At 33.3% G+C, this 25154-nt stretch overlaps 1 protein-coding gene across 2 annotated transcripts in view; it reads left to right on the forward strand.

The window, feature by feature from the left end:
* LOC130648372 (uncharacterized) overlaps positions 1-25154 on the forward strand; it is a 28306-nt gene that overhangs the window by 203 nt on the left and 2949 nt on the right. Inside the window, exons 2-15 of one of the 2 annotated variants that reach the window (XM_057454407.1) lie at positions 7271-7317; positions 7902-8244; positions 9955-10119; positions 10405-10478; positions 10558-10705; positions 16322-18484; positions 18648-18831; positions 19068-19221; positions 19542-19772; positions 20065-20161; positions 20564-21186; positions 21322-21400; positions 21891-22164; positions 22511-22678. In XM_057454407.1, the coding sequence (XP_057310390.1) occupies positions 7291-7317; positions 7902-8244; positions 9955-10119; positions 10405-10478; positions 10558-10705; positions 16322-18484; positions 18648-18831; positions 19068-19221; positions 19542-19772; positions 20065-20161; positions 20564-21186; positions 21322-21400; positions 21891-22164; positions 22511-22678 (4730 nt within the window). In that variant the 5' untranslated portion in view covers positions 7271-7290. The remainder of the gene's footprint in view (positions 1-7270; positions 7318-7901; positions 8245-9954; positions 10120-10404; positions 10479-10557; positions 10706-16321; positions 18485-18647; positions 18832-19067; positions 19222-19541; positions 19773-20064; positions 20162-20563; positions 21187-21321; positions 21401-21890; positions 22165-22510; positions 22679-25154) is intronic. The other variant, XM_057454408.1, reaches the window with a different exon arrangement.

Here is a 25154-nt window from a genome sequence, read left to right on the forward strand (position 1 = left end):
TTATTATTATTATTATTATTATTATTATTATTATTATTATTATTATTATTATTATTATTATTATTATTATTATTATTATTATTATTATTATTACTAGTCTAGCTATAAGGGCCGTGGAAAAATCCACTTAGGCAGGATAACAGAGAAAAACAACCGTCATTTAAATTATTAGGGTTTAAAGGTTTTTTGATGACGTCATTAACCCGTCCATTCCAAAACGGATTCGGTGACCCAGGTTTGGAAAGCCTACCCAAATTGGTCCCAGGTAATCCCTAGTTACCCACGCAGGAGATGACGTCAGTTATTTCCACCCGTTTCCAAGTTATTAAGCCTTAAATTTAAAAGTGCAATGCAATGGCTTCACTAATCTTAATATACTTTCCTTTGACGTCAATATTGCTTTAGCGTCAAAGTTTGTTAATTTGCAGAACAAATTTATAGGCGATGTTTTATAAACTTTATCAAAGAAAATTTCTCCACTTTGCAAAAGTGACAGACAGACAGAACTGGCGTATTATTATAGAGATTATTATTATTATTACGACTTTTTAACTAAGACAAAAAAAGATTGTATCATCATCATCATTCTCGGCTTAAGGTCCGTTTTCCATGCTAGCATGGGTTGGACGGGGTATATTACAGGTTATAGACCCTTTTCCAATCTGATCTAGACTGTGTTAGATCTAAACTCAACTTCCTCTGTATCAAGTCTGTCCTTATAAGCTCCTGTCAAGTCTTTCTCGGTCTGCCTCTGGGCTTTGCACTAAATTGTCTTGCTACAATCTCTTCCTTCAGCTTCCAGACTTTAAGACAGGGCCTGTACTTTCCCTTCTTCAAGATAATATCACAAACCAGCAACCTATGCTGGGAAACACACTCTTCCCCCGATATAACTATCACGTCCTTCACCACTTTCTTGTCTGACTTTCTAACCAGGAAGTAATCTATCTGTGTCTTACAGCCACCTGACTCATATGTTATCAGCTTACTCTGTCTCTTACTGAATGATGTGTTGCAAACCACCATGTCCATTGCCATTCCAAACTCAAACAATCTCTCCCCTTCTTTATTTCTGCTCCCAAATCCATAGCCTCCATGCACACCTCTATAACCTTCAGATGACTTCCCAACATGACCATTAAAGTCGCTGCCCACCATGACAAGTTCAGTGTCTCCAAAATTTGATGTGACTGCTATTAACTCATCATAAAACTTATCTTTATCTCCCTCACTGAGTCCACACTGTGGAGCATAAGCTGACAGAAAAGTGACAATCCTATTACCTATCAAAAACTTTATCACTATGATACGACTATTAACATGCATAACATCTATTACTTTTTCTACCCACTTCTCTGCAACGAATATGCCAACTCCTCCATATCCATCACTATTACCAATCTAAAAAAGCTTATACCTTGTCTTTGGTCATGAATATTTGCACCTGTGTGCGGTGGTATGTTGGCCTACACTAATACGGGCGTGCGATCAGTATCGCACGCCTAACTTATGATTTTGGCATGCAATTATTACATTCAGGCGAGCGGCAGCACGGAGTTTTTGAAGCATAGTAGTTTGCAAAAATATTGCCGATATAATTTTTTTAAATTTCCGCGCCTGAAGGCGTAGGAAATTCTTTAAAACCATCGTTTTTTCTTTTGGAGCATTTTTTGAGAAAAAATCAACCCTTGGATTTCACGTTCCTCTGATTTTTTGTTACCTAAATGTCATTTTACGCCAAAATTGGTTCAAAAATTAAAACTACTTTATTTTCCACAATATTTGGCACAGTTAACAAAAAAAGTATGCTGAACATAATGGTGACATCAAAATTTCTATTTTTGGACACCCTAAATGTCATTTTAGGCCAAAATTGGTCCAAAAATTAAAACTACTTTATTTTCCACAAAATTTGGCAGTTAACAAAGAAAGTATGCTGAACATGATGGTGACATCAAAATTTTGATTTTTTGCCACCTGAAATGTCATTTTAGGCCAAAATTGGTCCAAATATTTAAACTACTTTATTTTCGACAAAATTTGGCACAGTTAATAAAAAAAGTATGCTGAACATGATGGTGGCATCAAAATTTTGATTTTTTGCCACCTGAAATGTCATTTTAGGCCAAAATTGGTCCAAAAATTTAAACTACTTTATTTTCGACAAAATTTGAATACTGCGAGAAGAGTGCGCATCCATGCAAATTAAATATAACCAGAACATGGGAGAGGTTAGGTGCCCTGTACGTTAATACAGCTTTCGGACGAATGTTCTCCTGATGTAATAATGCCAAAGAAAAAACATGTTCAATAAAGTTTAAAAAAATATTTTGAAAAGGGGAAAGAGAAATCAAATATGTTTAGTAATAATATTCAAAAAAATTGTATATCGTATTAAAAAGAAGTTTTGTCTCCCACACAACACAGCAGGCAATAAACCAGCTCTGCCCTCGGTTTTGTGAGAAGAGATGTTCTGTGAAGACTCTAACAGTTGAGTCTCCTGTACAGTTTTGCTTTGCATTGAACTGTGCCTGTAACAAGCATTTTCAAAGCATGTCACCAGCGACTTCTGCGATGTTTAACTTAATAATGCCCTGACCTTCAGTTCGTAAATAGTACGTGTATAACTTACTTCCTAATCAGTTTATCTTAAAACATAGAGAGCTATTTGGGAGAGAACTATTACCTTAAGGAGTACACCATCGGGAAGGTAGGTCAATAGGGCTTAAGGAGATCAATACAAGGTTAATGACGAATTTTTTGCCGGCTGAAAAACAAAAAAAATATTGTCGACGCAATACCAACGCAAAACATTTGAAATGTATCTCAGGTCAACAATTTTAATGAAGATGGGTATTTAATAGAAATACATTTTAGAGATACATTTTAACACAGAAGAACAATTATGTATTGGGTAAAGTTTGGGTAAGGGATTACTCTAAAATAGCTCAGTTCTGCTTGGCGCGTGTACGAAGTAGAACAAGGCGTGTGATAAAGAGCATGCCCGAATTTCACATGGTTGTGCGGAGGCGTACGCATGCGATCGCACACCATTCATGACCAAGACTGCCTTGCCCTCCTACCTTCCACAAATCTCACTGAAGCTCCTCTCCACCTGACTTCCTGAACACAACACATATCTACGTTCTAACATTTCAACTACTTCACCTGCTCTGTACCTCTCAGAGTACCAACATTTACACTAGCCATCCTCAACCTAGTGTTATCTACCTTGTATATTATTATTATTTTCAAAGTTGGAAATATATAGCTATCTATACATCTCTAATCTAAAAAATTAGCAGCTACTAGCTAGCTAACTAAAGCTAGCTAAAAAGAGGTCATTTTGCAATCAAAGCAGGTAAACATCACACTTTTATAAGAGTTTATTAAGGAGAAAACACGTTCTTTCATGATAACTTTTCTTGTCGCGTTTTTTCTTAATAAAAAGTACACCTTATAAGTTGTATCTTATTTTTATTAACATTTCCTGAAAATTTGAAAGAAATTGATACAAAGGAAGTTAAAAAACTGAAGAAAACACACTTTCGTCTCTAACAAACTCTTATAAAAACATGTTGTTTACTTCCTTTTTTCGGATATTGTAAAATGATAAAAAGCCGTAGGAATGCATGTATAATTAATTTATTGTAAAAGGTGTATTCAGTTTTTTAATGTCATAACAATATTTTGGGACGTGAAAAGTTTCCGTGTTTTGGTGAAGAGAGTTCAAAGCTAGACACATTTTCCCAGTTTCCAAAACAATGTTTGGAAGCAGAAACTCTTTCGGCTCAGGTGTTTACGCGGCAGGGAGGAAGGATGTGGGTGTTTGGTTAGGCAAAGTTATTTTCACTCCATTTCGTCATACAAAGGCATTGTAAGGACTTTAAATAAATTCAAATAAATCAAAAGGCATTCAATCTAGCAATCTACACTCGGTAGTAGTTCAAAACCTCAAACAATTTTTTCGTTAGAAGAAATCTACGGAAAAAGACCTCTCTTACCAAATCCTATCATCTTTTTTCCTTTCACGCCAATGCCAGAGCAAATGAGTTTACCACTGAAAATTAAACAAATAATATCCCACTGGAATTCATCTATGTGTTTTTTTATTTTTGTATTACCTGTTGATACATCATGAAAAAACAGAAGCCTTTTTCTACTGATTTTTTTTTTTTTTTTTTTTTTTTTTGAGATAAGGTGACTTTAACTTAATTTGTTGTTCTACAGGCTCAACCGACCATAATTTTCACGAAAACGCAAAAATAAAAATATATAGAAAAAAAATTTTGAGAAAATTTTTTTGAAAAAAACAATACATTTGCCGTGCCTTGGAACTTGCACTACGTACTTTCCCCATGCCAAAACAGTAGCCTTTGTGTGGTGTACTGGGGTAAAGGAAAATTGAAAACACTTCCCAAAATTGTATTGCAATCGCACGCCTTCTGCAAGCGTAACGAAAAGAAAAGAAATGCTGAAAAAATTCTGGTAATTTTCATGGATCACTCTCAATTTTAAATTCGAGCGCTGGTTTTGTATATAAAGACAGTAGTGGAGCCATATTTTCTATTTAAGATGTTTGTGCTTTAACTGTTTAATGACAAATGGTTGTTATTATGTGAAAAAGCAGGTACATCAAAACATTTTACTTCCCTATTATACCAATATTTTTATTCTTTTTTATTAAAGCACTGTACTTTTTTGCAAAAATAAAAACCTTTGTTATTTATGCAATTCTAATCCTAGCTAAAAAAACACTATCAAACTCATCCCCAGGTTACAATCGATAGCAATACCTTTCTACTTGAAACGCTTTACAAATTAGTTCTATTTGCAAGCGGAAAACTTGGAAAAAACAGGGGAAACATGTTTTTAAAATCGTAAGTTGAGTAATTTTGTTAATTTATTTAGCAACAAAAAAAATATTTACTGTTGGAAAAATGATTCGTATATATCAGTAGGATCAGATAACTTTATAAAAAAAGCATTGGCATGTGAAAAATTTTTTTTCTATTTCTTATTATCACCTACTATCGCAACACTTCTAGACGGATTTTGTCACATTAACAGATCCTTAATAGATCGCAAAAATTAATGTTTGTTGTGTCTTATTAAATATGCACATGATACATCAAGTATCAGGAAGTTCATTCTCATTACACGATCAATACGTTAAACAACCTTTTTGCAGTACTGTACATCCCCTGTTTTTTTACACATCTTAGGGTGGTGAAATTTGCATCCTTTACCTTTTACATCATGTTTACAAGTACCATTTTTGTAGAATTTACAAATTTGTATTTGGTGTAATTCTTATCATCTTTAAGATGAGCGTGTTCCTTCAAATTAACAACACTCTCTTGTAAAGATATATCATCAAGCTTTTCTTGTTATGCTATTCATTTCATTAAGTTGGTTCTGTGGATAGCTTGCTGATTTTCTTGAACAATTATCTCAAGATAAAAATTGGTTTGGACTTGGCAGTATTCTGGGCCCCTACATAAAAGTGTTTTACTGTCCTCAGATTTGAGAATTGTATGGAAAGTTGTATTTTGGGTTGCAGTGACAGTTACAGTGTTGGTAGGTAGAACACTAATGTTTGTGACAAAATCCAATTCACAAGTTCCACAAAGGTAGTGAAAACCAGGAATTCTAGAATGGTTGATGTTTACATTACCATCATCTGCAACCATGTTCAATTCTTCAAGCTTCTTTTTAAAACCTGATTTGTGAAATTCTTGTGAAGATGCTCATGACAAAAAAGGTTTATCGGAGAGTTCAAAACAATATTCTTTATGACATATTTGGCACTTGTTACTTGAAAAAGTTCTTAACTTTTTGTAGGAGTAGATCTATGAGATTTCCCTTTGTTTCCTTTTCTGTGATTGAGATGCCAAGGTGATTCAGTGTTTTCAAGATGTTTCCTTGTTGCATTTGCATCTAAAAACTGTTTTTAGGGATCATATAAAAAAGACAATCTTGGGTTAACGTGTCTAGTACTTTGGAGAAAAGATCTTATACAATGATTGTCCATATATTAATCTTGTTTAAAATGTCTTGTTGACTAGAATTGCTGGCAGGAACTGAGCTGGGGTTTTCAGGCTTGTGGATAACCAATACTGACATTGCAATTGATATGAAAGTGAAAATTAGATGCAAGGTAGATAAAAGGTGACATGCACTTGTTCTGCACATAGAAATTCTAAATTAATATGTGCAGTTGGTCCAAGGCTTTCCACATTAATGACAAAACCAGGTGAGACAACCATAAATTATGAACAATACACTTTCACAGCAAGTGAATAGCTGGTGAGACTGTGTTGATTGGATTAAACAATCTAAAACATTTTAATTGTTTACATTCATTATATACCCTTAAACTTAGGGACTGGAGACCAGGTTCAATTTCCCTTGGCGACAATTTAATATGGCCTTGGTGAATGTTACCATAGCCTTGGGTAAACACCAACTATGTAAGGGAAATGGGGGAGATGGCACACTGTGTGGGCAAGTTATACAACATCTTTTCCTACAAGTTAAAAGCTCTTTTATTTTTTGTGTATTGGAATTACTTTGCCAGAGCTGTGTTGCAAGTGATTTAATAAAAGCTTTGCGATAAATCAAAAATTAAAAAGAATTAAAACAGCGTTAATTTTACTTGCAATGGAAATGTCCTTGTGCTAAATACTCAATAAGATTAACTCTAAGGACAAAAAATTTGACAAGAGTTAATATCAGATGGAAACCAAGCAAATGTAATGTAATACGCCTAAAAACATCAACAAAGACATTTTATTAGGGATTTTCATGAGGCAAATTAAAAGCAGGCAAATTTAAAAAAAGTGGTCAGGATTTTAGGTTTGCAAATTTTTTGTAAACGAGGGAAATGAAGAATATTACCATCTTCTGGGAAGAACTAATGCATTATAATAAAAAAAATTTTTTGTTTGTTTGCTGCTGAAAGAAAAATGCTTATAGAAATGGCTTTTGCACACATAATATGCTGAATTTGTTTGCAATAACACTCTAATTCTAGTTAAAAACAGTTGCGCTAATCATTCATCAACGTTTCCACTAGGCAAACCAAGCTTTAAGAATGGAAACCAAGCTGTAAGAATGAAAAAAAAAAGAAAAGAAATTCTTGCTTGATAAGCAAGTTTTTATCCTTAAAAATATCATTTCTCATGTTAGGATGGATTTCATTGCATACATATCGAATTGCATTATGTCAACACCAAACCTAAATAATCTTGTTATTTTGTTGTTCTAGAATATAAGAAGAAGTTAAAAATGGGGGATGCAAGCGACAGTGAACAGGTTTGTTGTTACATATAATATTTCATTTTCATTAATATTTCTTTAGTTTTAAAAAAACGCAATGTTATGTTAGCAACATGAAAAGTTAGATTGACAATGTGAAGCATTGAAAAATAAGGCTACTAGCGATGTGAGCTAGTAGCCTTATTTTTAGGCAAATAGTTGCCAACTGAAAGAAATAGTTGGCCTTCCTAATTAAGCATCTATTTTCTATAATGACTTTTTAATTTTCCGTGTTATCTAGCTGATTTTTTAAAACCTATCTGACACTTTTATCCAAAACTTATTTGCTTATTATTTGTGGAAGCTTGCATCAATGAAGTGATTTGAATTTAATGATGTAGAATCTTGATCAATTTAAAAGGAATTAGTGTCAGTAGAGCTGCTTCAGGCATCTGGAATCATAGTATTTCAAGATTTTTCCTCTGAACGCCATCATCATCTGGAAACACACAAGAAAAATCCCACTTAGGACCTAGCAGCCCTAATTATGAATTTCTAGCCAAGACCCTGGTACAGTTCTTGCATCCTGTTGCCTTTTTTATCAAAAAAATAATATGCATTTTTCTCTTTGCAATTCACAGGAAATTCCTCTTCCACCGCTTCCTACAAAACCACAGAAGACATTGTTTTCTTTTTTCTTTACACCAAAGAAAAAAAACAGCAAAGCTATAGAGTCTAGTATGGAGAACAATACTCAATGCCGAAGTAAGAATGTTGGTAGTCCTGTAAAACAGACAAAAAAAAAAAGAAGCAATTTTTTTACAAAAGATAAAAGTGACGATGATGGTGATAGTGACGGTGATAATAATACCTCTCAAAAAGCTGTTGGTATATTATTTATCAGTGAAGATAATCAACCCATTCCACAAAAGCACACAGTTAAAGGTAAAATACAATCTTCACAAGGAAACATAAATAATGAAGGTATAATTGTTTCACTATATTTTTTATGCTTTTTAAAAACAGCACTATAATTTAACAAAACCCAGGATCACTTCTACTGAATCTTTATTACATACTTTCTGTTTTATAAGAATAATTTTATAAGAACACGAGCTCATATTTCAGCCTTCATTGGTTTCAAAATTAAGTTAACCCGATTTTAAATGTTGCCATATAAGATCAATCTAGGATATCATTTCTCTTGTAATTCTCTCTAAAGCTACCGTAACTGGTGTAAATGACATTGATATTGATGCGATTGTTCATGACAAGTATTTAAAATTACAGAGAACTTGGGTAAAGGGTCCATAAATAAGAACAAAATGAGGCTAAAGAAGGCTCAAAAATAAAAACACCAAGCCTAGGTTCGACACGTAGTTTTATAAAAGCGTATATCTTACAGACAGATACAGAATAGTACAGAATAATTTTTCATAATTTTACAAAAGAATTCAAGCCTATGTTTTTACAAGTAATAGTGTTTTTGAAATTAAATTAGTCTCACCTGTCTCTAGACAGAAAGAAAACATTTTTGAACTCTGAAAACCCTCTGTATGGTTGAGTACAAAAGACTTAGCATTATCTTTATTATTTTTACATTGATTGATAAACTGTTGTCTGTTTTTTGCAAAAAAAAAACAAGATGCAGGGTCTTCAGTAGGATTATTCTTAGAATTTGAAAGTCACAACACAACTTTATTTCGTTGAGATTTGCATTTTACAAATGATTAATATAACAGCTGTCTAATTAAATATTATTACTCAAAGCGTAATTGCTCAGTTGGCTAAAGTCATCATAATGTGAACCCAGAGGTGGTGGGTTCGAATCCACCTAAAGGCAATTTTCTACAAAAAGAAATTGCATAAAAAAAGCTCATTGATGACGTAGAAATCACCTATTTCGGACGTATAGTTAGATAGATAGGAATTGGAAAGCAATACTATCCTTACAAGCGAGATTAAGAATGCAGTTGAGAATAAGAGCATGCTTTATAATATAATGCTTTTATAATATATTTCTTTTGGTTAACCCTATTCAATATAGCCTTTTTGAGGCCTTGGTATTTTTTTTGAATTTAACAAGTCATGCGATATGTTTGAAATAATATCAACACTTTTTAAAATTTTCATACTTGTGTGTTTAAATAGTTTTTACTATGATGGGTTTAAGCAATCTCTAATAACTTGTGATGTCATCAACAGGTGGGGTCAATATTATTGGAAAAGATGCAATTCATAAATATACTTATTGATAATCGAAAATTTGATAACAATAAAGCAAGTATTTTAGAAGATTCTAAAATTTAAATTTGCCACAGGCATAAAGTATGACCCCTTTCCATGCTAAATATGTTAAATAAAAAAATTCCAGTATTATATCTGTGTTTATGTTGTGTTTGAATAAATACCCTACTATAATGCCTCGTCCTTAATGCTCACATAATGCAAACAACAAAACAACTGAATTAACTCTAGCTTGTTGTCATTATATCGTCACATTTCATCAAAAAATTATATATTTTAAAATATAGTCTTCTTTAAACTTTTTCATAAATATTACACATAGCTTCTAACTTATCACCTCAATTAAAATCACTTAAAAAAATTGTGTACACAAAAACATGGAATTAACTGTGATACGAACAAGATAAACTGTGTATTATGCTTTAATTCGTACCTAATCTTTTTCAGATTTTTCAAAAAATTCTAACCAAGAATCAAGCGACTCTGCATTAGAATTTGTAGCATGCGCTCTACCCACTCCATTTCCTTGTGTTAATCATATTCAACAACTATCTGAGAAAAAAAGGCTATTGGAGAAGCACCATTTGTTGAGATACCATAGTGAGGAACAAGGTAAAGATGCATTTGATAGCTATGATTTAATACTGTTGCTTGCCCACTTTCCTGGAAAACCCTGAAAAAATAAATTTATCCTGGAAATGTTGTGGGAAAGGCTGGGATTTCGGGAGAAATCTGAAGATATTCTGAAAAAATAATACCTCGTAAATTAACAAATATGTTCTAGAATTGCCCAAAATTATCAGTGAAGATAATCAACCCATTCTTTTAGATTTAAGATTTTTTATCAAAATACAGTGTTCTTCTTTTTCCTTTTCATTGTTTGTTTGTTTGTTTTAGAGTCTGGGAAAAATGTTTTAGAACAGTTAAATGGAAATAGTTTATTAAATTATAAGAGCTTGCTAAATTTATCAGTAAGTAAAATTGTGTTACTTTGCAGAAAGCTTTTTAGAAATTTGCAGATTAATATTAACATTTTAACACTTTTTTTAGGTTATGATATCAAACCTTACCGCTAAAGAATCTCCTCCGCAAAGACTTGAAGAGTGTTTGAATCTGTTAATGTTAGAATATCCGGATTTCCCTGTCAAGAAAGTCTTCACACAATATTTAGTATGCCAGAAAAATGTAATCACAAAAAGTATGCATATCATTTTACCTAAATTTAAAGCGATTAAAGTGAGAGTGCCTGCGGTTGTTTTGTACTGCTTGAAACCGCTTGAGTGCCCTTTTTTCTCATTAAATATTACTGTTCCAAGAACTTCAAATAGAGTAAATTTACTTATTCAATTTCTGCGCGCTCTGCGAGGGAAAATTGTTTGGTTTTCAAATCCCATTCGTCAAGCATTTTTTTGAAATTCTTGATAAAAAAAAATTATTTAAATAATTTTTATTTTTTAACAAGGTCTTATATTTGTGTTAAATTTTTAAAACAATTTTAAAAGAATTTCTAAATTCTTTTAAAATTGTTTTACAAATTTATATGAAGCGATTTGTATAGAGAGCTAAAGCTCCTTTATACAAATCGCTCTATATAAATAAGTTTGTTTCACTATTAATGTTTTGAAAAATGCTTTCAAACGCAAATAGTATTAGCTGTTGTCGCTCTTAAAGTTTGTGGTTTATAATACTAAAAAAAAATTCAAAATCATGCGATATCATTTAACTTTATTTTCAGCTTCGTACGCAGTCATTTTTAATGTTTATATCAGCGTAATGGACAGCGATAGTTTTTATTTATTTATCCTTTTTTTAAATTGTAAATGAAGGAAGACTACCGAAGCTTCACTTTAAAATTAATTTTATTCCAAAACGCTGTGTTAGATTTTTTCTGAGAAATGTCTCATGACGTTTTCTCACTTGTGTTATGTTATATTCCCTTGAAGGATACGGTAACCCCCTGAGACACATACTCAGTACATTAACTCCATATTTCCTCACTTTCTGCGTTAAAAAAAGCAAAGTTTTGTAGCCAAAGATATAATTGTCGCAACAAACTTGTTTTCGTACAAATTCGACAAGATGGAGGGGAGTGTTCGACAAAAATATATACCGTTACGACTGAAAATTTTATTTCGAGAAAAAGCAAATCAAAGACCTTTGCTTTTACATGCAAGAATCGTGGTTTCACCCACTTAAACGTTATGAATAATTAATAACTCATGAATATTTTATTTGAAATTAAAAGTAAAGTATTTTCCCAGAACTATGGGTCTAGTTATTGTTAAACAGACAACAGGATAACATAACATAACAGGATAAAAACGAAAATAATAAAGAAATAAATTAAAAAGGTATAGATGATAAATAATAATATATTCGTATTATCAAAGTTTAAATGTTTCCTATGTTTTATGTAGGGATGCAATATTTTATTCGTTTTGCATAACTCTCTTTAATTATTATACAGATTAAATATATTTAATGAATTTTATACTTTGAACACACTATTGAAAACACTAAAAGATAAAGAAGATTTTTCTTCATTTTATCACTCTTAACAATAAATATTTTTGATTCTTTTTTAAAAAATATCAGGAAATTATGCCAAAGAATCAAAATTAAAAAAAATATTTTTTTAAAAAAAAAATGACCCTGAAAATGACCGTATCCTTAAACGCGGAAACCCTTGGGTTGCTTGTTTATTTATTTATTTCTGAATAATTATACAGGGTGTTAAAAACTTTAGTTTTGAAAAAGTACATAAAAAGCACTATCGATGTTGTTCTGTGTATCATCATGCTTATATAATATTAGTAAACAAGCATATCGAACAGTTAGAAAAGAAAGGATATTTAACAATTAAATGACAATCTTCGTCTTTTAACTGGTAAATTATTGAAGAGTACTGACACACCAAGATAAAATCGTTTCTTTGCGATTTCTGGCTTTACAGGTGAAAGCTTTAGTGAGATGTTGTTATTTCTCATGTTTTTTTTATGACCCATTATTTCGAAGTAGTTGTCAAATATCGGGTGATCAATCTTTTTCTGGAGGCAGCTTTCGACAAGAAGGCAGATCTGTATCTCGCACATTCACATCTTTCCGGTGACGCATATAAATTGAAGCAAGTGCCATTAAGCTTGATGATAAGAACTCTTCCATGAAGTTTGAGTCGTTTTTAATAGCCAAATGACATGATTTCCGTTTTTTTCCTTTTTTAAGGTTCAGGAGAATTCGTTTTCAATACAATATTGACCAATCAAAGCTAAATCCTCATTTAAGACATATTCAATATCTTCCACATTTTTGTGAGGATTATAAATAACGGTATTGTCGGCATAGGTTATAATATCTGAGTTTTTGGACCTAAAATTGATTCTTTAGAAACTCAACTACTAATGGAATTTGGAGTGGAACAAATGTTCTGCATTTCTTTTAAATTGTGTTCGATCAAACATAAATATTCCGTGAACCATGCAAGTTTTGCACCAGTTACACCATATGCCGGTAACAAAATACTATGACTAATCGTGTCAAACATCTTGGACAAAATCTAGATATACACAACAAGGTAGATAACACTAGGTTGAGGATGGCTAGTGTAAATGTTGGTACTCTGAGAGGTAGAGCAGGTGAATTAGTTGAAATGTTAGAACGTAGATCTGTTAATATGTTTTGTGTTCAGGAAGTCAGGTGAAGAGGAGCTTCAGTGAGATTTGTGAAAGGTAGGAGGGCAAGGTATAAGCTTTTTTGGATTGGTAATAGTGATGGATATGGAGGAGTTGGCATATTAGTTGCAGAGAAGTGGGTAGAAAAAGTAATAGATGTTATGCATGTTAATAGTCGTATCATAGTGATAAAGTTTTTGATAGGTAATAGGATTGTCAATTTTCTGTCAGCTTATAAAGATAAGTTTATGATGAGTTAATAGCAGTCACATCCAAGTTTGGAGACACTAAACTTGTCATGGTGGCGGCGACTTTAATGGTCATGTTGAGTAGTCATCCGAAGGTTATAGAGGTGTGCATGGAGGCTATGGATTTGGGAGCAGAAATAAGGAAGAGGAGAGATTGCTTGAGTTTGGAATGGCAACGGACATGGTGGTTTGCAACCCATCATTCAGTAAGAGACAGAGTAGGCTGATAACATATGAATCAGGCGGTTGTAAGACACAGATAGTTTACTTCCTGGTTAGAAAGTGAGACAAGAAAGTGGTGAAGGACGTGAAAGTTAAATCGAGGGAAGAGTGTGTTTCCCAGCATAGGTTGCTGGTTTGTTATATTATCTTGAAGAGTGTTAAAGAAGCCAAGGAAAAGTACAGGCCCCGTCTTAAAGTCTGGAAGCTGAAGGAAGAGATTGTAGCAAGACAATTTAGTGCAAAAGTTCAGCAGTTAGCCCACAATGGTCAATGTGATAGTGACAATGTTAAAAGTACTTGAACTACTTTGAAGAATTGTCTTCTAGAAGCTTCTGATGATACCTTTGGGTGGACGAAAGGACCAGCTAGACATAGACAGACCTGGTGGTGGAATAATGAGGTTGACCAGTGTATAAAGAAAAAGAGGAAACTTTGGAAAGAGTGGAAGTCAGGTGGTAGTAAAAATATTTACTTAGAAGCTAAGCGTCGTGCTCGTACAGCAGTGTATAAGGCAAAATCAGAAGCAAAGAGAAACAGATTTGCATTTGTGTTAAGAAGGGAAGACCAGCGCAATGAGATATTCAAGATAGTGAAGCAGGAAGATCTTGACCGTTTAGAAAGGAATGCTATGAGAATGGTTAGGTGGATGTGTAACGCCAGTCTGAGAGACAGAAAGAGTTCAGATGAGCTAAGAAGCAGGCTAAGTATCCGTAGAATTAAAGATGTTATTCAGATAAGAAGATTGAATTGGCTGCGGCACTTGGAAAGAATGGAGGGAAATAATTGGGTAAGAAAGTTTTGGAGACTTGATAGTTCCTGGGGCAAAGCCCAGAGGCAGACCGAGAAAGACTTGGCAGGAGGTTATAAGGACGGACTTGATACAGAGGAAGTTGAGTTTAGATCTAACACATTCTAGATCAGATTGGAAGAGGGTCATTAATATACCCCGTCCAACCCATGCTAGCCTGGAAAACGGACGTTAAGCCGAGAATGATGATGATGATACACATCCCAATGAACTTTCCATTGTTCATTTATTTTTTGATTTTGTCGTACTTGCTAATGAACTGCTAATATTTTGGATAATTTTCAGTAATTTTCTATCAGCTTAGTGTCACCAGGCTTAAATATTGGGAATACCTTTGATGATGTCATAGTCCTGATTAAAAGTTTTATTATGTGTCAGTGGTTTACTAATCACGGAAGTATAATTCTGCAGTAAATTTGGAGAAAGATCGTCAGTACCTGTGGCTTTTTTTCGCTGAAGCGAACGAAGCTCTTTCTCAACAAATAGTACAAAGACTTTTGAAAATTTAAAAACTTTCTTTGTGCGTAGCTTTATCTTTCGAATTAAACGCCAAGTTAAATAAATGGCATTTGATTTCATGGACCTTTTATGTCGCTTAATGTGTTTTTTAGACTTACTTTCACTTAGGAAAATTAATTTAATGGCATTGCAAAATTTTCGAGGAATTGATTAAGTGTCATTTAAAATACGATGATGCTGAGAAGATTTTGCTTTTTTACCTTGACTCGCTTAAGGATTGGCGCATGTGAGTCGAAGAGTTTTGTTACTAAATAGTTGTTTCGGTATTATTATCGTAAACTGGTTGTCTGTCTATTTCGCAAACAGAATTTATTAAATTATCTGAATTGTAATTACCAAAATTAACAAATTTCCGGCATTTTTATGAATCGCACAGCGAGGCTTCTTCTGACATTCTTGTTGATGATTTTATAAGTTGTTTGAAACCATTCAATGTAGCAATTGATTTAAACTCTTTACATTTTTCTTGCTGTAATGAACGTTAAAACTGTCCGAAAATCACCTCTTTTTGTTCACTGATAATTTTGTTGGTGTGTTCATCAAACGAAAAGGTGAATTCTTTGGGCATACATTGTGATGTCTCTGGTGAGCGGTAAAAACATATAAATAGACTTTGTTGATAAAAATCTCAATCCAGAGGCGTTTAAGTGTATTATTTTTTGAAATCCCAATACCTCCTTCTACTTCTTCTCCTCTTGTTTATCAATGTGTATGTTTAAATAAGTGTGGAGAAAACTTATTTAAGGCGTGTGTATACAAAAAGATTTGATATTTTATTTCGATACAATAATTTATTTTTAAAAAGCTTATATGATTTCCTAAATAATGGTATAAAAGTTATTAAGAAAAATAAATTTTAAAGGTTTAAAAAAAGGACCTCTCTTGTACAAATGGGATCTCTTTTAAAAAACTACTGGGTTCTCGTGTTACCGTTTGCTTTTTTGTGGTTACAAAACATTTATCAAAACACGATTTTTAATATTTTTTTTCTTAATATTTTTACTTTTTGAGATATTTAAGTTTTTTCGACAATTTTAACCAATGATCGTTACAAAGCTCATCATAACTCGCATTCTGCTTAAACTCATGAAATAAAAAACAATTATTTTTAGGTCGAACACTCCTTTCTACGCTAAGCGTGCTCTTTATCCCAAAGTTTAAAAACTTTTTTCCTATACTACTTTGCTTATTTCAGCCTAAGGTGCTTAAATATTGTCTTCTAATTTAATTTTATATTTGATATTTGGTGTCTTTGTGTAATTTGCAAAAAATCTGCCTGTCTTCTGTAGGTTACACTAAATTGTTGGACTTCTATATCTAATGTTAACATAGAGAACGTTTTCGTTTAGATTTAGAAAGAATACGGTTGTCGAGAGCAGCCGTAGAATCACTTTGGCAACAAAACTCGACACTTGCATTATCTGACAAATGTCTTTCAGAAGCGAATAAGGTACCAGTTATTGATGCTCCTGCAGTTCATATAAAAAAAGAAGGTAAAGACATTCGATCGATGTTTCGAAATAATAAGAAAAAGAGAAAGAAAACACCGGATATCGGCGACGAAGAAAAAGGCACACAGTGTGTAGAACAAAGGTCTGAATGGAAGTCTGAAAGAAAAAATGAAGTGAGATACTTGAATGCAAACAAACCAAAGGAAGAAAGTGCAACAATAGAGTGTGCTGAAAATGATGTTTCTTGCAACTCAAATGCGAAACCGGGTGGGATAAGCATAACTGGTTTGTTTGGTAAGGCGCGTAAACGGTTGGAAGAAAGGAAAAGAAAACGTAAAGATGACTTTAATGACGATAATAGTAAAGAGTTTATAGATACTTGTGATGAAAATGTATCCGCGTATGATGCTGGAACTAATGAAAGTGAGTTAAAGAAAAGAAAGAAAAACAGTATAGAAGAAGAAGATTACACTAAAATTCCTGAAAAAAACTTAGTTTTAAAAAAAAATGGAATCAGCGGACATAATATCTCTTCAGTAACTTGTAGCTCTGCGTCTACGGAAGAAGCTATTATTGTGAGGAAGGCATCTCTTGAAGGAAGAGACTTGAGGGATATTTTTTCTAAAGTAGACAAACAAAAAAACATTACAAACTCATTTCAAAAAGACAGAGTGAAAAAAAAAGTGGAACGGTTTGCAGTAGAATTTAAAAAAGACCAGGGCGAGTTAACTATAAAAGATGTTTCCACAGTTAAAACAGGTAATAAAGCTGGTGTAAATGACACTGAAGGGGTTGAATTGAAGCAAGAAAGGACAAGGGAAAATGACTGCGGAAATCCTTCAGATATACGAGTGTTAATGAAACAAAATGATGAAGACACATTTAAAGATCAGACTAAACAAGGCAAACTTCAACCCGATGAGCTAAAAATGCCTGCTGCTGTTGTACCCACATCACCATCAACAGCAGCAGCAACAAAAACAAAACGAAATGAGGTTGGCAATGATCAAAATGCTGTTGAAGTCGTTTTAAATTGCTTCATAAAGACTGACAGCGAAACAAAACAAATCCCAAGTTTCAATGATGAAACCATAATAAAAAATGCCACAGATGGACACAATGATGCTATAGATTGTGATAAAAACTCATCTAAGACTAATACACAGAGAAAGGATGTCAAAAGGATTGCAACAAGTTGTAAGAAAAGCTTGGACGAGATTACCCATCCAATACAGACAGAAGAAATGGAATGCGAAATGACCAATTCACCTGCTCAGACAGGACATGATGCCGATAAAGCATTGTTAACAAAAGCAGAACCTGAATCCACTATTGATTCCAAATACCTGTTGTGCAAAGATGAAAGAGTGACGCCTTGCAAAATAAAGTTGAAGCGTATTAGTTCCCCAACACCATGTGAAATAGTAGCTGAAGATATCTCGCCGCGATTGGACGAAATTAAGAGGAATTTAAAAAGCCCTGGTGAAACAGAAAATAAAATTAAGACTTTAAACCAATCAGGAAAGAGAAGGATCCAGAAAGAAATTGATATACCATCAAAAAGACAAAGAACTGGCGTAAAAGAGGACTTGTTTCCAAGACGAAGATCGTTAAGAAATCGTGACAAGAACCACTTGACTGACCCTCTTCTTGGCAAACAAAAAGACAAAGCCGATATATTGCTAGATGTAACAATAAAACAAGAGAATGAATATTGTGAGAAAAAAACAAACAAAAAAGGAAATGTAGAAATCCACACAAAACCAAATATCGGTACAAACAGCCAACTAAACACAGAAGAGTCTTCTGGTTATTGTAGGCGCTCAAGTAGAACGCGAAAGCCATTTATAAATTACTGCCACACTGAATTTGAAGAAGTCACGCCCACTAAGCCACAAACGAATTATAAGTGTGGAAAGAAACAGAAGTGGGCAAAAGTTGAAAGCCCCGTTATCCCACAAGAAAAAAAAAAGCTTCGCCCTGCCAGCGTGGAAGAGATTGCTGTTGTTGCACCAGCCCAAGAAATAATGTTTTCACCTAAAAAATCAAAATCTCACATTGGTGAGTAGATTTAATTACGGTACAGCATTAAAAGGAATTATCTTGTTGCTGTTCCAGATAATGTATTTTAATTGCGAACTATCTTAGATGTTCATAAAATATCTCTGCAAAATAATGTAGTGTGATTATAAATATAATTTTGATGCATCTTATTTATCTTTAGAAGTGATACTAAACGAGGATGTTATGAACTCGTTTCTTTCGTGGACCGAAAAATATCAACCATCAAAAGCACGCTTTATGATAGGTGATCGAGTCAAAATCAAGAAACTGTTTACCTGGCTAAACTCGTGGAAAGAAAGACACGAGGCTATTGTGAAAAAGATGGCTGTCAGAGCTTTGAAAAAGTTGGTATTTTCTCTGACAATGATAAAAAAAAATATTTTAAAGTTTTGTTTAAAAAAAACAAAGAAATAAACGACTCATTCAATCTGAAGCTAGCCATAATGGGATTTTTTGTATTTGGTAACGTATCAAATAATGCAAAATAAACGCAAGGGCGTTATTCAACTTACTACTCATGTGAAGTACCTAGCACTATTTAGCCTGCAAACTGTTTAAAAGCCGTGCGTTTTTTGTTTAGGCAAAAAAAAAATTACGAGAGTGACAGTGATTTTGAAAGTGAAGACGATTCTGATGATGAGAATGTTTTATCAAACACTTTTCTACTTACTGGTCCTTGTGGTTGTGGCACGACGGCAGCAGTATATGCATGTGCGAAGCAAATGGATTTCAAGGTAAATATATATTCTTATTTGTCATTATGAAAAAGCTTGTTTTTTCCTTTTCGCGCCCGGGAATAAATAGAGACTAATGAACATCGTGCACCATCAAAAAATAGCTTTTATTTCAAGTGATGTCTTATTCTATTAGTTAAACTAGAATTGAATTTAGTTCATTCAAAAGAGGTATTCTTATTGTTTCACACATAAATACAGTGTGATTTCATTTGATCAGCTTGTAGCTAATGATTCTTAATTAGTCTGAGTTCTTCCTGTTTCATGTTTCTGCTTCTATAAATTATGTTTCTTGACCTCGTTGTGATTATTTCTCCTAGGTATTGGAATTAAATCCTTCTATGTATCGAACGGGTAAAAAAGTTTATGATCAAGTTATCGAAGCTGTCGTATCTCATCAAGTTGGTAAAGGAATCCAGAAAAAAGCTGTGCAGGAAGATGATGTGAAGGGATCTCAAAGTATGACAAAATTTTTTGGCAAAGGTAAACAAGAAGAGAAGAAAGCACCAGTAAACGACGCAGATGTTATGTCTCTTGTGTTGTTTGAACAGGTATGGCTTACGTTTATAGTTTCTGGAGTAATTATAAAAATATAAAGCATGTTTAGTTTACCATATAGATTAAAATATTTAAAAAGTTCACATTGAACTTCAGTTTTAAATTTTGGTTTCGTCAACCTTCAATATCCAGAACATGAAAGATATTTCTTTAACTTTATGTTTTGAGTGAGGTTTTAAATGGTAACCAACTTAAACAAATGTAGTTTGTGTCCACCAGGATAAGCATGTTTTTTTGTCCACAAGTCTATTCGTTGTATTAATTGCAAGTTGTTTCTTTGCTCAGGTTGATGTTATACATGAAGAATTAGATAGAGGCTTTTGGTCTGGTCTGACAGATTTACGAAGGTTGGCGAAAAGACCAATTATTCTAACATGTAATGGTAAGTGTACTGAAATGTGGTTATATTGTAGCTGACCGTGTATTGCATTCCTGTAATCTGGATCATCATGCTCTTTTTATCATATATGTTGTTTTTGCTTTCTGCAGCAGTTTCTCTGCATCTTTTTGTCCTCTTTAAGTTAGTACCTTTTAGACGCTATACATTGGAAATTAAATGTCAGAGGACTTCCAGCCAGCGTATTCATCTTTCCGCAAAGGAACTGTTTTTTTTTTATGGCGACTTTGGATATTTTTGTAAAGAATGATATATATAACTCTAAAAGATTTTAACAGGTTTTAGGTTTCGAAGGCAAAGTTAAATCTTTCGAAAACCTGCACATTTTAAAGTATATTTCGTACACGTGCTCATTTGCCATCAATTTAAAGCATGTTTTTTTTTAAGATTCAAACGTGAATAAAGAATGTCATATCGATGGACATGATTGGGTGGAACACGTTTGTTTGCAACGTCCTTCTGTAGATCAAATATTACCCATGATGCAAGTCATGTGTTTAGTAGAACAGGTGTTTGTACCTAGCGATTTGTTACGTTACATCATTAATTTTTGTGAGAGAGACGTTCGAAAAACTATGCTGCAATTGCAGTTTTGGTTTGAAAGAGGCCAGCAACCTTTATTTCAAACTTTGAAAAACAAAAACAAAATTACATTTGTTCCTCGGAAAAAACCTGCAGAAAAAAATATGGAAAATGCTTTGAACAGAGATACGGCGCACACTACCAACGTTCAAGCTATCAATGTCGGTATTAATAACAACTACAGCCAGGATATCGAGACGAATGGAAATGGAATGATACTGTCTGTGGAAATGAATGTAGTTTTTGAGAGTTGTGATAACGAAAGCAATAAGAAACAAGAACATGAACAATGTCATGAGATTGGGTGTATAATGGATGCTAACGAAAAATACGACGACGAAGAGAATTGCGGAGATGTTGCAATTAAAATTCCAGAGGTTTCTTTAATTCCGATTTTCCAAGAAGAAGTATTTTTTGATAAGGAAGAGGTATGAGAATATTATGTTATGCTCTTTTTGTTCGTTCGTTCGTTGTTTTTTCGAAGAGAAAAACATGTAAATAACAACAAAAAAGATATTGATTTTGTTTCTTAGCTGAAAAGTATATCTAGTTTCCCTCTTTAGATTCTCAGAAAAGAAAACTTTTACAGGCTCAAATGTACACATTTTTCGTTTTTAAAAAATATGAGGGGACTGAAGACAGGTTAGTTTTTTTTCTAATTATGCGTTTTCCATGCGACCTTCTAGTATGCATTACAAATGTTATTGTGAAATATGTCAGAAGGTTTCAAACGAGTGGTATAGTGTCATACCTCGGTCATATTTACTAGTGTCAATCAAAACCATTTTGAACATCTCTATAAAATACAATAAACGTACTAATTATCGCGGTGACGAACTTTCGTGAATAACTTTTACAACATTTCCATAAACGCGAAAAACATAATTATTGCACACACAGTTGAAAATTGGTCAATTCACCCAGTGCTTTTTTTTTATAAATAGCAAAATATTGGTTGAGGCTCATGTTGCTTAATAAAAATCCTGTATACTACACGTGGAAAAAAAAGCATTTCTGGAAAATTCACACGCATAACAAAAAATTTTGCGCAAATTTGTACGTTTAGGGTGTGTCACTTGACTTCTCGCAACAACAAGGTTACTTTCATCTACGTTGTATTCATTTCATGTAGATAATTCAAGTATTGGTAAACTTTCCAATACATCTGATCTTATATCAAGTATGGATGCATATGTACGAAACGGTCGCACGAACTCAAATACTGACCAGCATATGTGGACTGTAAAAGAACAGGATAGTCTAACTGACAGTTTGACCAAGGAGAAAGACATAGACGTACCGTACCCTATTGGAGATATGTGTCAATCTATGAAAAATACGACTGAAGAGTGTCACCGATATTTTACAGAACAGAATGGACCTACGCTGTTTTACATTCAAGATAGGTATCAATCTTGTTTGTCATTCTAAAGTTACCTTTCATAGTTTTTTGCATTTAACAACTAGGCTACCATTTTGTTCACAAGACAAAGTGTGAAGATAATCTCTGTAAGTTGCATACATTGCCATTTATTTCATTACCTATGTTTTTTTCTCTTCACATTGCGCATGACTAAATTATATCACTTCGCGATGTGATTTTGATTTTTAATTAATCCGAAATATAAATTTTAAGTCCCATCACCAAATCGAAAAAACTGTTTAGTGGTAAAGTGATGTTTTCTTTCGGTGGGGTTCATTAAGTAAATTGTGTGGAAACACAAGATTTCAATATATATATTTCCCTTCTAGACCGCGCGAGAAATACGTGAATTTATACAAATCCGTTGAGCAAAGGTTATCTACCTCGTATTTGATAGACAGGAAAACAATTTCACTGGATATCTTACCGTGTTTGCATAATATCTGTGAGTCAGAAGAATTGAAAAAACTGACCCAACAAAGACGAAAGAACAGAAGGTGAGTATATAACAGGCTTGTAAGGTTGGTTTTCATCTGGAGTTTAATCGCGTTAATTTTTTCGTGCTAATTTCTGACCTCAGATTTAATCATATTGAGTATTTATCGCAAGGACGTTTCTATAAAAAGTGAAATTAACGCTGATTTAAGTTAATGAAATACGTCCAACAACATCGAAGAGGACATTACATTATGGATTTTCACAAGGCGAATTAAAAAGAGAAGGAAAAACCAAAAAAGAAAACGTTCGAGAGTTTTAGTACCGTGAATTTTTTGCAAAACGAGGTAAATTTGGAGAATATAACCATCTGAAGAATTAATGTATAATCTTTTAAATATAAACTGTTTTTGTCCGACGTTGTAAAAAAATGTTTGTAGAAATGGCTTTTGCACACATAATATGCTGAATTTCTAATTTGCGTTGAACTTTTTAAAAAAATTGATATTTAGCCCGCGCAATAATCGAAGTTAAAACAGGTGCGCTAATTAGTCATCGACGTTACCATTAGGCGTTAAACTAGAAATTAAAAAAGACTGCGAAAACATTTTGCAAGTTTCAAGCAAAATTAAACTATCCAATACTTTGTCCCCAACATCTTGTGGAAATACATCAAAACTTAATCTCATAAGCGTAGAAGAACCCTGGGACGAGGTAGTGAAATGAACGCTCTGCAGAACAATTTGTTGCGCAAAATCAGTTTCTTTTGCGAATTTGGCTGCGCGAATATTTGAGAAAATTAAATTACGCGAAACTAACAAAAAGGAATAACGCGTGTTAAAATTTTGTAACACTTTTTCCACAGAATGATAATAACAAAAGAGCGCCAATATACTTTTAGTAGTATTCTGAAAGATATGCAATACATTGAGTTCTACAACTCGCAGAGAGTGTGCGAAAATTTCACGAATTAAGGGGCGCGCGTTGTAAGGTACGGTCTTTCAAGATAATACACGACACTTTCGCGTTAACGATTTTGGAGATGACCTTATGACATTTCGTTTTACGAAACAGAAAACCAACAAAGCAGTATTTTTTTTCACGTAAAAATACCGGGACTAGACGCCACAGAATCTGCTGCAATGAATTTCAAAAATTCACGGGAAACAATTAAAACAAAAACAAACAAATCAAAAGAATTTTTAACTTTTTCAAGCTATATAAAATAGCTTCAATTTTTTACAGAAAAAACGATAACAGTTTCGCTTTCTTCTTTTTATCACACCCATTGAAAGATTACACGACTCACTCCCATTTTACGCATTTTAAAAGAAAAAGAGCAGTTTCCAGTGCCTTTGAGGAATGATATTTAGAGCTAACTTTCCAAACTACAAATGTATAAATATATATAATTTTGCCGTTAACGAAGATATAGCTGATACTTTTGTATTTCGGCATAAACAAGTATACAGTCACATTTCCACTCATGTTGTTGCATGTGTACCAAGTAATATGAACTAATTAATGCGTATAATTTTGACTCAAAAACTGCCTTAGATCCTTTTTCGGCAGCTTATGTTGATTTTCAGGATTACTAATTATAAAAATTCCAAAGAAATTTTAGGATTTGAGATGTATGCGGCCTAAGAATTTGGGAGGCAGCCTATAAAAGCTGAGTGCGTATCGTATCAATCAATCTTAGCCTGGGTAGCCTATAAAAAAGATATGTATACTAGCATCATTGTGCAACAGCTTAATAACTAGTAAGTGGCCCGTGGATAAATCCATGGCTTTGCCTATTTGTTGTGCCTCGCTACTGCGGTTACTACTTTGCGTGACAGACATACGTTTACGGGTATTATAACATAAATGCTACAAGCAACAGCATCTAGAGGGATATAATATATAGAAACAATAATTAATAAAGTCACATAACTCTGTTTATTGCGAAGGTTGTGTTTTTTTTACGATCGGTAGCTCAGCTGTTAGAGCGTTCAATTCATATCCAAGAGGTTGTGGGTTTAATCCCACATAATGGTTGTTGCTTACTGAACGGAATTTTAAAAGGTTTCTATAGCTTAAATACTGAATAAGCTTTTAACACTCTAGAACTGTCTTTGTTCTCCCATCTGGGAAAACATTCGCAGGGTATATCCATCAAAATTGTAAGGTTAACCAAATAAAAATATAAATCACTAGTTTTTGCGGCCAAGTCAATGGAATAAAAAGCGCTGTTTTTATTTCGGGAATAAATGAGGCAAGTTTAGAAAAGTATAAGAGTTATCAGAAGAGACGCGTAAATCTCTTAAATATCTATTTAATAATAGCCGTATTTTGTCTGTCCGTCGGTCTGCGACGCCTGATTCTTTAAAAAACAATCAAACATTTTAGCGACCAAAAAGAATCCAAGATTTTCGCCTAAAAAACAAATCAATATATTTTCGCGGCTGAATGAACGTAGGCTATTTTGATTCTTAAAAATACAAACCAAGATTTTTGCGGCTGAATGAAAGAAGGCCATTTTGATTTTGAAAATGG

The sequence above is a fragment of the Hydractinia symbiolongicarpus genome, chromosome 7, assembly GCF_029227915.1.
Source record: "Hydractinia symbiolongicarpus strain clone_291-10 chromosome 7, HSymV2.1, whole genome shotgun sequence".
Lineage (NCBI taxonomy): Eukaryota > Metazoa > Cnidaria > Hydrozoa > Anthoathecata > Hydractiniidae > Hydractinia > Hydractinia symbiolongicarpus.